General features: G+C 46.0%; 1 protein-coding gene, 1 non-coding gene and 1 pseudogene across 2 annotated transcripts; all 3 read left to right on the top strand.

Annotated features, from left to right (window-relative positions):
* Positions 1 to 7,365: 7,365 nt before the first annotated feature.
* On the top strand, positions 7,366 to 8,516 carry LOC109751352 (NADH dehydrogenase [ubiquinone] iron-sulfur protein 3). Its single transcript, XM_040392901.3, has one exon. It carries the CDS (start codon positions 7,491 to 7,493, stop codon positions 8,061 to 8,063), a length of 573 nt encoding a protein of 190 aa, XP_040248835.1. The 5' UTR covers positions 7,366 to 7,490; the 3' UTR covers positions 8,064 to 8,516.
* LOC141026170 (uncharacterized) lies at positions 8,233 to 10,471 on the top strand (annotated as a pseudogene).
* On the top strand, positions 8,808 to 8,890 carry TRNAY-GUA (transfer RNA tyrosine (anticodon GUA)). The gene has a single exon. It is a non-coding gene; the product is annotated as a tRNA-Tyr (tRNA).
* Positions 10,472 to 13,513: the final 3,042 nt, after the last annotated feature.

The raw sequence follows: 13,513 nt of genomic DNA, 5'->3' as shown, positions 1-13,513 counted from the left end.
TGCCTGCACTGCAGGGCGAGCCCTTTGCCTCCTCACATCCACTGCCTGCACTGCCTCCTCTTCCTCATCTGTCACCTCCCCAAGCTCTGGATCCATCTAGGGTTTCTAGAGGTGGGGTGTGGCGGCTGTGTTCTGGAGGGAGGAGGGTGGGTGGAGTAGGCTATTTATGAGCAGTGGAGGGTGGGTGGAGTAGGCCTAGGTTTGTAAATATAACTGGGCCACAAAGCCCAGGTAGAAAGCACTAATAAACATAACTACCTTTTAAACATAAAAAGACACATAGCATACTCCAGCAGTGCTTATCACTGACTCCATAACATAGCAGAAGAGGTTCAAATACAGGCAGAACAGTCATTACAACTTAGTTCATAACTTAGCATTAAAGGTTCTAGCAGCATAACAACAGTTCTTAACATTGGCATAGACATAGACTAGATTAGCTTCACATTCCCCAAAATGTACACCCCATATCTTCACATCAGATTGTTAGGCCACATACTTATAAAGGCCTTGGATGTACTTCACCATCTGCAGAACACACTTCATGAATCAAGGATGGCCTTGATTTTCTCAAGTTTCTCCTTGCTTGCATGCCCGTCACTCAGCAGCTCATTCACCACATGCTCAAGCTTGGCCTTCTCTATCTTAAGCAAATCTCTCTCCTGTTCAACCTCCTTCTTTGCCTTCCTGGTATTCTTGATAATGTCAGCTTGGCTCTGTAAAATGCACCTTTGTTCCTTGGCAAGTTTGAGCTTCTCCATCTGAACCTCCAACCTAGCTCTCTCTTCTACCTCTTTCTTCTTCTTCTCAAATTCTTCCTCCTCAACTGCCTTCTGGTTATCCATGTGGCCTACCCTACCATCCTGCCAATCAAACATCTTGGATACATCTTGGACAAGCTTTGTGTACTCAATGCATAGCTTGTCATTTTCAGTCTTAAGCTTGGCCAAATGCTTCTCATACTTCTGCTTATCAACTACCCTGCCACAATTCTGTTCATGGTACATGTCCCACAGCCTGGACAAGCAATTCTGAAGAATTGGATGCCAGGGCTTGTCAACCCACTCAGTAACACCACAGTTAACACCTTCACTCTGCATTTGGAAATTGAAATATACATCACTAAGTGCACTCAATTTCATAACAACAAATCATATCAGACTAAGAAACTAAAGGTGAGGCTTAAGTAAACTGAATATGTTGTTTAATATAACTCAAACTATAACTGAAACCCAACCTGCTTGTACAAGTACATTCACAGATATATGCTTCCTATACATAAGCATTTTTGATAGTAACCATATCCCTCAATGCCTTAATACAAGGCATATTGCAGTTCATCCTAAATAATACAGTGTAGGTTCAGAAGAGCAACTTGTCAACATAATACTGTGTGGGTTCAGAACAACAACTTGTCAACATAATATTGTGTGGGTTCAGAACATCAACTTGTCATCCTTGTAAATACATGTGTGGGTTCAGAAGAAAATGATTCCAATTAAGGTACTATACCTGCTGCACTGGACAACCATAGAAACGCCTTCCAGTTAAGATTCCTTCAAATGCCACACACTTAATTGGCCTCATGTGGTGCATCATGCAGGTGGGTTTAGAAAGCTCCAGCTGGCCACAGAAAAGAGGCTCCACGGTGGTGTCAGGGGTCTCCTGCATGAACACATCAACAAAATCACCTTAGCTCACAGAACCAGACATAGATCACAAATTAATTCCCCAATCCAGCAAGAACCCTAACCCAAACCCTAGTTTTCAAGCATACATAAACATAGCTCAAACAACAACCATAACCCTGCCTACTAAATAACAGTAAACAAAAGTTACCCTAGCTCACCAAGATGAACACTAACCTAATCTAGCTCCTAGATGAACCCTAACCCTAGCTCAGCAGATCGAAAAACTTACCCAAAGAGCCATGTCCATGCTTGTGATGTCGCACTCATCCTCTGAGCTCGTATCCCCGTCATTCCAGGAAGGCATGGCGGCGGTGGAGCTTCCACAGCGCAAGTCGCCGCCGGCGTCGAAGAGCAGAGAGGAGAGGAGCGAGAGAGTGAGAGTGAGAGCAGAGGAATGAGTGCGGGCAAGGGAGAAAGTGAGAGTGAGGGCAGGGGAGCAGAGTAATGAGCGAGCGAGCGGGTGCGGTCCGACCGCGCCGGTCGGTCCGAGTAACGGCCGTTACCGGCCTCACCGTCGCTGACGTGGCCTGACAGGCGGGCCCGGACCGTCAGAAAACGGTTTAAAACGCTAGCAACGGGCGATTTGGGTTTTTTGAGACAACCGACGAAAAAAGTGATAGGTATCAGTCACAAACAAAAAAGTGGTGGTTTTTTGAAACCATAGGACGAAAAGTGATAGTTTTATGCTATTTACTCCAGCGAACCAAATCTGTTGATACATAGAAATTTGTATAAGCAGTGTCTGAAAAGTCGGTGAAATAAAACCAGAAGACGCCGACGTGTTGGCGTTTTTCATGTGCGTTTCGGACGTGTCGGATCTCTGTAGCGCTCTCTGCAGGTTGCTTGCTTGCTTGCATACACGCTCTACGATGCGTACGGCGTCCCCGTCTCTTTCAGCTTGATCAGGAATGTCCTAGGTGTAGTACGTACGTGCTTATCTTGTGATCGCTCTGATCTAATGGCCTCGAATAGGTAGGCGGGTAGTCATGGAGCATGTTGTTTACTAGTAATAAATCTTGCTCGTGAAACATCTGTACGTGTCGATTACTTGGGCCCGTCTTGCCTGCATGGTAGTCTATAGTGTCCACTCGGGAGGTGATCGAGCAGCGGAAAAGCCGGATTGGTCCATCAGTCATGCGTGCCCTCACGTACGCGACCGGCCGGGCCGGGACGAGTTAATACTCCATCGTCTCAGTGCGATCGGTCACGCCTAGTACATCGATCGGTGGTGCGTAGCCGTGGGAACTTACGGCGAGCAACGGTTTGCACGCTCTACCCGTGCTGCTCTGCCGGACAGTGGTGCCGCGTATTATGTATATATAATCATCGCCGGCGAATCGTACGGACTTGCTTCCGTTTACACGTACACACACGGCTACAGCCGGGTCTCAATCCCCATCCATTACTAACTAACCCGGCTTACTAGTAGTTGCTTGTTTTGCGGCTCATGTAAACAACTACGAGTAGTTGGCACTAGTGGTGTCAAGTTTTGACTTGGGGGATTATATGTGTTCAGTTTGACCGACTACTGACGCTGTGAGAAAGAACACTTCGTATGTTCTGTCGGCCTGTGCATGTGAATGAATGGGTCGCTTCTCGTCGCGGTAGTTACGACCGGTGGAATGTCCTGATGATGACTTTGTTTCCACGAAACAATGTACTGTTCAGATGATCGAAAGATGCAGCGTTAGTACATGCATGCCATTTTCTTCCAAGCCAATCGGGTAAACTCCAATTAACATCTCGAGGGTACAGAGTTTTGGTCAACCCGCGCCGCAAACGTCTCATTCGAGCTCGCGACGTAAACTTTCCAACATGCCGAACTCGGTGAAAAAACAGTTGCGTGACCAGAACCGAGAAATCTTTGCCGGACCTGGAAAACCGGTTTAATGCGTTGCCCAACTTTCGACGGTGGTAGAGCGGCAGAACTAGAGCACTTTTTCGACGAAGAACTAGAGCACTTGCGTACGCCAATGTTAACACAAGAGAAGGCGACACAGCTTTGTAGATTTTCTCTATCTATCGGAAAGTGAAAGACCAAATCAACACTTCCGTAGAGATAATTGAAAGACCAAACGCATCCAAAACGTTGACAAGTCCTGCCGGATAAAGTGACGCACACAAGCTTTATTTAGCCAGCATGCTAAGCAATCATAGGTGGTTTTGTTTAATCAGTCTCATGGAAATGAAACAGGGGATAACTATAAAAAAAAATCATGTATGAAACGAAATAGTCCAGAAGCGAAATCTGACCAAAGACAAAAGCGGCAGCCTTTACTTTTCTTGGGGGTCAACGCACGGTTTTCCCCTTGCGATGGAGGTCACGAACGTCACGCACGCGTGTTGCATATTGCCAGGCCATCGCCGCATGCATGCTGCCCGGTCGAGAGAAAGAGTCCAATCCAAAACGTGCGTGGATTAAGCCGTCTCTAACGTGGCAAGTCCATATGTTATACAGTACTGTTCTTTTTAGGAGGACAAGACCGTTGTCTCCGTCCGACAACACGCATACGCCCGTCGATGGAGGGAGGCAAGGAAGCTTCTGCAATTTTCGCCTGGCCTCCCGTGGCACGTAGTGCCCTTTGACAAATGGCAACATGCATGTGATGTGACCAGCTGGTCAAATCTGGATTTCGTCTACTACACTGGCTACTACTCCCTCCCTCCGTTCCAAATTATTCCTAGTTGACTTAAATTTATCTAAATACAAATGTATCTATACTTGTTTAGTGTCTAGATACATTATTGTCTAGTTAAATATGTGTCAAGTAATTTGGAACGGGGGAATACGTACTCCTTTTGTTTCTTTGAGGGAATGTGCTTAATTGTAGTTCAAGGATCAAGTTGCAGAACTTAATTAACTGTTTCATGCATGAGTGCACGCACAATATATGGAACTGAATTACATGCCCTACGATTTCTGCTCAAGCATATCGAAGACCCTAGACGATAAGATCATCGAGCAGCAGCAGCATCACTTTTCGTGGTACAAATGAAGCCCCTTTCCGCCCTCTCCAACAAATATAATACTCCCTCCGTTCCTAAATATAAATCTTTTTAGATATTTTAAATGGACTACAAGATACGGATGTATGTAGACATATTTTAGAGTGTAGATTTACTAATTTTGCTTCGTATGTAGTCACTTGTTGTAATCTTTAGAAAGACTTATATTTGGGAACGGAGGGAGTATATGTTGTCAAAATCCGCGTTGTCGTCGAGAATTAATTTGAGAACAGAAACATACCTACGCCCGAACTGGTCCTCTCAAACAAACATCTTTTTCTTTTAGGATGGTGGGTGCATCGCCATCTTTTTTTCTTTTTGTTTTTTTACACTTGCGTCGCCATCTTACACTTTCACCATGAGACGATGATGCAAAGCTAGGAAAACAGAACACACAGCCAGCCAAACGCTTCCTTCCAAAAGCGAGACACCCGTAGTTTTTCAAAAGTCTATATATATATATATATATATATATATATATATATATATATATATATATATATATATATATATATATATATATATATATATATATATATATATATGTCTGACCAAGTTTATGAATAAACTATCAACATCAAAATAATAAATTAATAAATATAAAAGTATATTTCATGACGAATCTAATTATACTGATTTTGTACTGTGGATGTCGATTCTTAAACCTGATGAAACAGTTAGCAAACAAAACATGCACTATATTTTAAAACGGATAAACTGTTGATTTCTCCATCTCAGCTGCCAAAAGTGTCGATATTGGACTCGTGTGTTGCTTGCACATAGTTATGATGTGCTTGCAGTCACTCTGTACGGGCATGCCTGTCACTCACTTCCAGCTTGATCGATCAAGCATGTGTGGTAGCTAGTAGTACTTGCCATATATGGTCTGTGTGACTCGCTGACTCTGATCTATGGCCGCACATAGCTATGGTGTGGTCGGCAAATCAATGCATAGCAAGCGATGGATGAACGATCACTTGGCCAGGACCCAGGAGTTATCCGTCCCGCTTTCTAAATTTTGCGCGTGAACACATCTTTTTTTTTTTTTGAGGATGCGCGTGAACACATCTGTACGTACGTGTCGGTTACTAGGGCTATGCCTTGCGCCCACTCGATCGATCGGGAGTTTGTCGACTTGCTTGCGTCCACTCGATCGATCGAGAGTTTGTCGACTTACGTACGTGTCGATTACAAGAGCTCCCGATCGGTGCTCCGTCGGTCATGTCACGACCCACGATGGAGACCACTTACGACCTCGCACCACGGCCAATTAATCACGGAAATACTCCATCTTGCCAATGCGATCAATCAAGCATACTATATCGATCGGTGGCGCCGCACGTAGGTGATCAAACGGTTTCCACGTTCTACCGGTGCTGCCCTGCCACTGAACTTCCTCTGCAGGTTTGGCATCGGCAGGTCGCGGTGACGCCATCACCCGACCACGCGCGCGTGTTGGTTGGTTAGCTGCGGCGCCGTGTGTCGCGAGATCATCGTACGTTGCTTCCGCTCATGTAAACAAAGTAGTAGTACTGCTAGTGGCGTTAAGTTTTGACTTGGGAGTTTGTTTACATAGTTTGATTGACTGACGCGCGCGCTGTGAGGGAGAACACTCGCGGCCGTGCCTTGTGTTGACCTCGATCGATCGATCGGTTGGCTGACAAATTAAAAGATGTGTGCATGTGAATGAATGGGCCACTTCTCGTCTCGTCTCGCTAGTTAATTACCTGTAGAATGTCCTGACTACTACTTTGTTTCCACGAAACTATATATAGCTAGTAGTGCTGGTAGTCTGGTAGACGCGCTACAAGTAGATCGATCGATGTAGTGTTTGTTGTCAATTTTTAGTACTCCAAGACTAGGAGTACATGTCATTTTTTTTTGGAGTCAGGCGAGGTAAACATGCAGGAGCATAGGCGATTTTATTTTTATTTTTTTGCATGGTGAGCATAGTCGAATTAACATCTGGGCAATACACAGTACAGTATGTACGTCTTGGTCAACCCGCGGCGCAGAAGTTCTTCCATGGGCAAGCAAAGAAGAGACTAGAGCTTTCCTTTGAACATACCAAATCGATCGGGAGATCAAAAGTTGCATGACCAGAAAAGGCAAATCTTTTATTGCGCTGGACCTAACTTTCGACGGTCCCTGTAGAAAGTAGAACATTAGAACTAGCTAGGTCACGTACTTACTCTGCTAGAAGGCAACACAGCTTTCTCGATTCTCTCCCGGTAGAGAAAGACCAACTGAAACACATATTCCGACGTTGACAAGTCTAGCCGGATAAAGCTACCGTACACGAGCTTTATTTTACATGCTAAGTAATCATAGTAGATGGGTTTTGTTTATCCAGCTTCATGGAAATTGATCGACATTCGGGGAGCAAAAGCTCCATATGTTGAATCAAATACTAGTCCAGAAGCAAAACCTGACCAAGAGAAAGCAGATGGGTACCTTTTCTTGGGAGTCAATGGACGCCCGGTTCCCCCTGGGAAGTTTACGTACGTCACGCGCGCGTATTGCATATTGGCACGTCGTCGCCCCATGCTTCGGAATTGTAACCAAGCATCCTGGGTTCTATACCCAATTCAACACTAGAGCATGCAGCCGATCCTGGATACATAACTATATAAAGTGTGCAGTTTTGGATCTTTATTGGTAATCAGTCTTTCACTTCTGCCTCTCCACTCCCATGCCTTTCTTGGTCGGACCAACCCAACCGGCGATTTCCGACAAGTCTTTCTGCTTAGAGCAAGAAGCGGAACCAAAATAAAGCTTTCTTTATTTTCATTTATGGATAACCAATCCATTTTCCAATATAGTTGGGAGATTTTACCCAAGAAATGGGTACATAAAATGAAAAGATCGGAACATGGGAATAGATCTTATACCAATACTGACTACCCATTTCCATTGTTGTGCTTTCTAAAATGGCATACCTATACAAGGGTTCACGTTTCGATCGATATTTGCGGAGTGGATCATCCCTCTCGAAAACGAAGATTTGAAGTTGTCCATAATTTACTGAGTACTTGGTATAACTCACGCATTCGTGTACAAACAAGTGCAGACGAAGTAACACGAATATCTCCGGTAGTCAGTCTATTTCCATCAGCCGGCCGGTGGGAGCGAGAAGTATGGGATATGTCTGGTGTTTTTTCCATCAATCATCCGGATTTACGCCGTATATCAACAGATTATGGTTTCGAGGGTCATCCATTACGAAAAGACTTTCCTCTGAGTGGATATGTGGAAGTATGCCATGATGATCCAGAGAAACGTGTGGTTTCTGAACCCATTGAGATGACCCAAGAATTTCGCTATTTCGATTTTGCTAGTCCTTGGGAACAGCGTAGCGATGGATAATTCCGAATCTACATAGGTCTAGTCCAGGGGACAAATCAATAGGAAATGCTATTTGCTTCTTAAGAAGAAGAATTTTTTTTGAAATGAAAGAGTTTCCACGGGCGTCGGATATCATTTCTTCAAATAAGGAAGAAGTGTTATCGAAGGATTTCCTTCCATTCTTCCTAGTATGGAAGAAGTAAAGAAAAAGTGCTGCGTCTCGATCTATACGAAAGGGCACTGGTTTTTTCTTTCGGTTTCATTGATAGCAGAAGAGTACGCTAGCTAGCGGAGCCTGAAAACGCTTGCTTGCGCCCCACCCCTACGGAAACTATTGCCTATGCTTGCTGCTCGCTCAGTGTTAGTAGAAGGGAAGAAAAGATGGTCACTCCTTTTAGGAACATGGCGAGCCTTACTTACGACTGTTGCACTTCACTCGCTGCTCGTTCATTCACTTGCTCATGAACTCGCTGCTTCGCCAGAAACGACTAGTCGCCTCCTTTCCTCCGCCAAAAGATGCTTAGCCTGAAGCGACGAAGGAGGGGAGCTGGGGAAGGCCGACGATGGCAATGAGGGGGAAGCTGTCGTAGAAGCTTTGCCCCTTGCTTTACATAAATTGTTATGAACTTACTAAATGACCTCATTTATTCTCCCGAAACGCTAGCAAATCTAACAGTTCCATCTGCTCTTCTTAACTTAAGAACGAAGTTCGCCATCCTTCTTATTCAGGAACCCTTTGTTTGAGGAGGGCGTATCCCCGGGAAGGGGAGAGTGGCCGAGCGGTCAAAAGCGACAGACTGTAAATCTGTTGAAGGTTTTCTACGTAGGTTCGAATCCTGCCTCTCCCACTTGTTGTAGACTTAAGAGAAGAGAAAGTAGGCGGAAGCCTAGGAGGGCCAACCGAGCGAAGCTCTTTTTTTTTTGCCGTGTCGTGAAGTGCAATTTTCTCGTATGCGTTTTAGAGAGGTTGTCGAAAAAAGACGATCTATAGAGATTCCCCATCTATATCCAATCGAGAATAGAAGCGAGTCACTTCCGGTGTCGGCTTGTAGTCTCTGCAGTCGGCACACGCACCCGCCCGCCATCATGCCTCCTTGGTTCGGGACGAAGCCAAGCGAGACATACGATAGACGAAGGAAGTACCCACCCAGCAGGAGGGCTAAAACCTGTAGTTTTGAAGTTGCAAACTCCAGCTTCGAAGCTGGAGTGCTTTAGCCCTTTTTTAAGCAAGAATCACCATCTTGAGCGCCTTGCGCGCTCAAGAACAAGCAAGGGATGAGCGCTTTGTTGCTAAAGCGGATACGTTTTCTTGCTGGGGAAGGCTAGTTTGATCGAGGATTGGAGAGGAGGGAGAGGTGGAATAAAAAGCTAGGGATGGATTTTGGAGTCTTTGTGCGAGCCGTATGCGGTGAGAGTCGCACGTACGGTAAGGAGGGGGGTTCCGTCTATACGTGTAGTGTGGTGGTTGGGCCTACCCACCCTATTAGTTCCATGATCTATGGGTCTACTGGAGCTACCCACTTCGATCAATTAGCCAAGATTTTGACCGGATACGAAATCACAGGTGCTCGATCTAGTGGTATTTTTATGGGGATTCTTTTTATCGCTGTAGGATTCCTATTCAAGATTACTGCAGTTCCTTTCCGGGCGGCTGTAGGACGGACGGCCCCCTATAGGTAGTAGGGTAGGGTGGGTGGTACCGCTCAGATAGAGGCCAATCCTCCTAACTGCGCGCGGGCCGGGGTTAGAGCGCGTGAAACTCATCACTACCTCGTAAGGGCGTTGAGACCATAGCATGTTACACAAAAGCGCCGCTTTCTCAGGAGTGTTGTCACACAGCTGCCCGACTAGAAGAGCTACTCGCTCTCTAGTGTTGTCACACAAGATAAGCACGCCGCCCGCCTGCTGGCCGGGCGAATCGAAGTTATCTTCCGGTCAACTGTCCACCCAGTCAAGTGCAAAAAACACAGTGGAATCACGCAACGCACGCTGCTGGTGTGCTTCCTGCCCACGAGGAAAGAAGAGCGACAAGGTTCAGATTTGACTGTTTGCAGCATGGGAGCTGATTACCCAAAAAATCCCTGGGAAAAAAGAAAAGATATCTCGGTAACGAAAACCATAGGAGGCTGTATTGGCGAGATCCAGGGGTTCACAGCAGCCCAAAAGAAAAACCGCCTGGAAGTCCGAGGACCTTTAGTACCGTACCGAACCAGCAGCCTTCGCGCCAAGCGACGACCGCCCTTGTCCCTTTCCTTTTTCTATTCAGCCTACTTCTTAGCTTTGTTCCGTCAGTCTAAGGCAAAGCTTAAGTGGTTTGCCTACCTTACCCACTTGATGAAAGGGAACGAACTTCGTTTCCTTGGCAGCTTTATGGATGGATTCAGTCAGAAAAAACACCTTCCTTTCGAAAAAAGTGACGCTTTGCGTCTTCGCTTCCGAGGGTTAGGGTATAGGCCGTTTCGAGCAAGCTTTCGCTTTTTCTCTCGGCTTTCTACAACTTTCGCTTTAGCTTCAAAGGCGACCCAATGACCTTTCCAGAATTGGAAGTATTCGTCGCCCTACCCTAAGAAAGAAGTCACTATAAAACTGCTTGCCCTCCAGAAGTACCAAAGGTGCGCGGAGCCCGGTGAAAATGAATATGTTTGTTACTGAAAGAAGCCTGCCTATTGACTAATATTCGTCTTTAGACGCGGGAGGAAGAAAGAAAGTCGAAGAGCGTCTTCTCCTTTGTCCTTTTTTCAATGCAACACAAGAAAGCACCCTCTTTTTGTAATCCCTGCAGCTTCCCAGAGGCTTGCTTTTTTTTATTGAACGCATGGCGTAGCTAGGACCCCTCCAATCATGTTTGAGCCTATGTTCACCCTGAAGGAAATATGCCCTAGAGGCTAATAAAGTTATTATTTATTTCCTTATATCATGATAAATGTTTATTATTCATGCTAGAATTGTATTAACCGGAAACATAATACATGTGTGAATACATAGACAAACAGAGTGTCACTAGTATGCCTCTACTTGACTAGCTCGTTAATCAAAGATGGTTATGTTTCCTAACTGTAGACATGAGTTGTCATTTGATTAACGGGATCACATCATTAGGAGAATGATGTGATTGAATTGACCCATTCCGTTAGCTTAGCACTTGATCGTTTAGTATGTTGCTATTGCTTTCTTTATGACTTATATGCTATTGCTTTCTTTATGACTTATACATGTTCCTATGACTATGAGATTATGCAACTCCCGTTTACTGGAGGAACACTTTGTATGCTACCAAACGTCACAACGTAACTGGGTGATTATAAAGGTGCTCTACAGGTGTCTCCGAAGGTACTTGTTGGGTTGGCGTATTTCGAGATTAGGATTTGTCACTCCGATTGTCGGAGAGGTATCTCTGGGCCCACTCGGTAATGTACATCACTATAATCCTTGCAAGCATTGCAACTAATGAGTTAGTTGCGGGATGTTGTATTACGGAACGAGTAAAGAGACTTGCCGGTAACGAGATTGAACTAGGTATTGAGATACCGACGATCGAATCTCGGGCAAGTAACATACCGATGACAAACGGAACAACGTATGTTGTTATGCGGTTTGACCGATAAAGATCTTCGTAGAATATGTGGGAGCCAATATGAGCATCCAGGTTCCGCTATTGGTTATTGACCGGAGACGTGTCTCGGTCATGTCTACATAGTTCTCGAACCCGTAGGGTCCGCACGCTTAAAGTTCGATGACGGTTATATTATGAGTTTATGTGTTTTGATGTAACGAAGGTAGTTCGGAGTCCCGGATGTGATCACGGACATGACAAGGAGTCTCGAAATAGTCGAGACATGAAGATTGATATATTGGACGACTATATTCAGACACCGGAATTGTTCCGGGGGTTATCGGATATATACTGGAGTACCGAGGGGTTACCGGAACCCTCCGCGGAGGTTATTGGGCCTCATGGGCCCAAGTGGTGGAAGAGGAGAGGCGGCCAAGGGGCAGCCGCGCGCCCCTCCCCCCAAGTCCGAATTGGACAAGGAGGGGGGTGGCGCCCCCCCTTTCCTTTCCCCCTCTCTCTCCTTCCCTCTCCTCTCCTACTCCAACATGGAAGGGGGGAGTCCTACTCCCGGTGGGAGTAGGACTCCTCATGGGGCGCGCCAAGGGTGGCCAGCCCCCTCCCCCTCCTCCACTCCTTTATATACGGGGAGGGAGGCACCCCCTAGAGACACAACAATTGATCCCTTGGATCTCTTAGCCGTGTGCGGTGCCCCCCTCCACCATAATCCACCTCGGTCATATCATAGCGGTGCTTAGGTGAAGCCCTGCGTCGGTAGAACATCATCATCGTCACCACGCCGTCGTGCTAACGGAACTCTCCCTCAAAGCTCGGCTAGAATGGAGTTCGAGGGACGTCATCGACTTGAACGTGTGCTGAACTCGGAGGTGCCATGCGTTCGGTACTTGATCGGTCGGATCATGAAGATATATGACTACATCAACCGCGTTGTGCTAACGCTTCCGCTTTCGGTCTACGAGGGTACGTGGACACACTCTCCCCTCTCGTTGCTATGTATCACCATGATCTTGCGTGTGCGTAGGATTTTTTTTGAAATTACTACGTTCCCCAACACACCCGGGGCCAAAAAAGGAGAATTCCGGAATGCCTGCCGACGTTTAGATAAGGTGCATATCCCTTACCACTAAAGGAAAGGCTCGACGAAGGGGGGATATTAGCTGGGTAAGGAAAACGCTTTCGGAGATTGAGATGTTGATTTGTTTTTCATCGAAAAGGAAGAAGGCCGAGGGGATAGCAGCCTTCCTTCGGGCTTTGCCTGCCGACGTTCTAATAAAGAATTCCGGCTCGGCCCGGGAAAGCGCTGGCAACAACATAAAGAAAGGGGTCCATGTAGCTGCTGCGCCCGCCCACTGAGCAGCAGGTTCGACATCTACTACAAAAGAGAGAATCCACTTCAGATAACCACGTCTCTGCTAGGCAGCGTGTGGAATGGTCGAGAGCGGACCAAATAGATATATAATCCAAGCCGAGAGTGGAGTTATGTGAACAGCCGTCTGATGGAAAACAACTTTCACGTTCAGTTTAGAGAGCACTTTTTTCATTGAGAATAAGTCCTTCCCTTTTGCGTGAATTCCCCAACGGCGAATTAACAACTTGTGGGGCCCTATCTATTCAATCTCTCGAGCCCCAAGAAAATCCCCCTCCCCCTCGGACTCAATCTCTCTTTTGACTCTATATATGTGGGCACCTAATATCTATGAGGGTTCACCCACCCCGGTGACAGCATTCCTTTCTATTGCGCCTAAAATCTCTATTTCTGCAAATATGTCACGTGTTTCTATTGTTGCTTCCTATGGGGGTACATTACAACAAATCTTCTTTTTCTGCAGCATTGCTTCTATGATCTTAGGAGCACTGGCCGCCATGGCCCAAACGAAAGTCAAAAGACCTCTAGCTCATA

The sequence above is a fragment of the Aegilops tauschii genome, chromosome 6 (assembly GCF_002575655.3).
Source record: "Aegilops tauschii subsp. strangulata cultivar AL8/78 chromosome 6, Aet v6.0, whole genome shotgun sequence".
Taxonomy (NCBI): domain Eukaryota; kingdom Viridiplantae; phylum Streptophyta; class Magnoliopsida; order Poales; family Poaceae; genus Aegilops; species Aegilops tauschii.
Note: the sequence above shows the minus strand (reverse complement) of the source record. Positions and strands in the feature narration are given on the sequence as shown.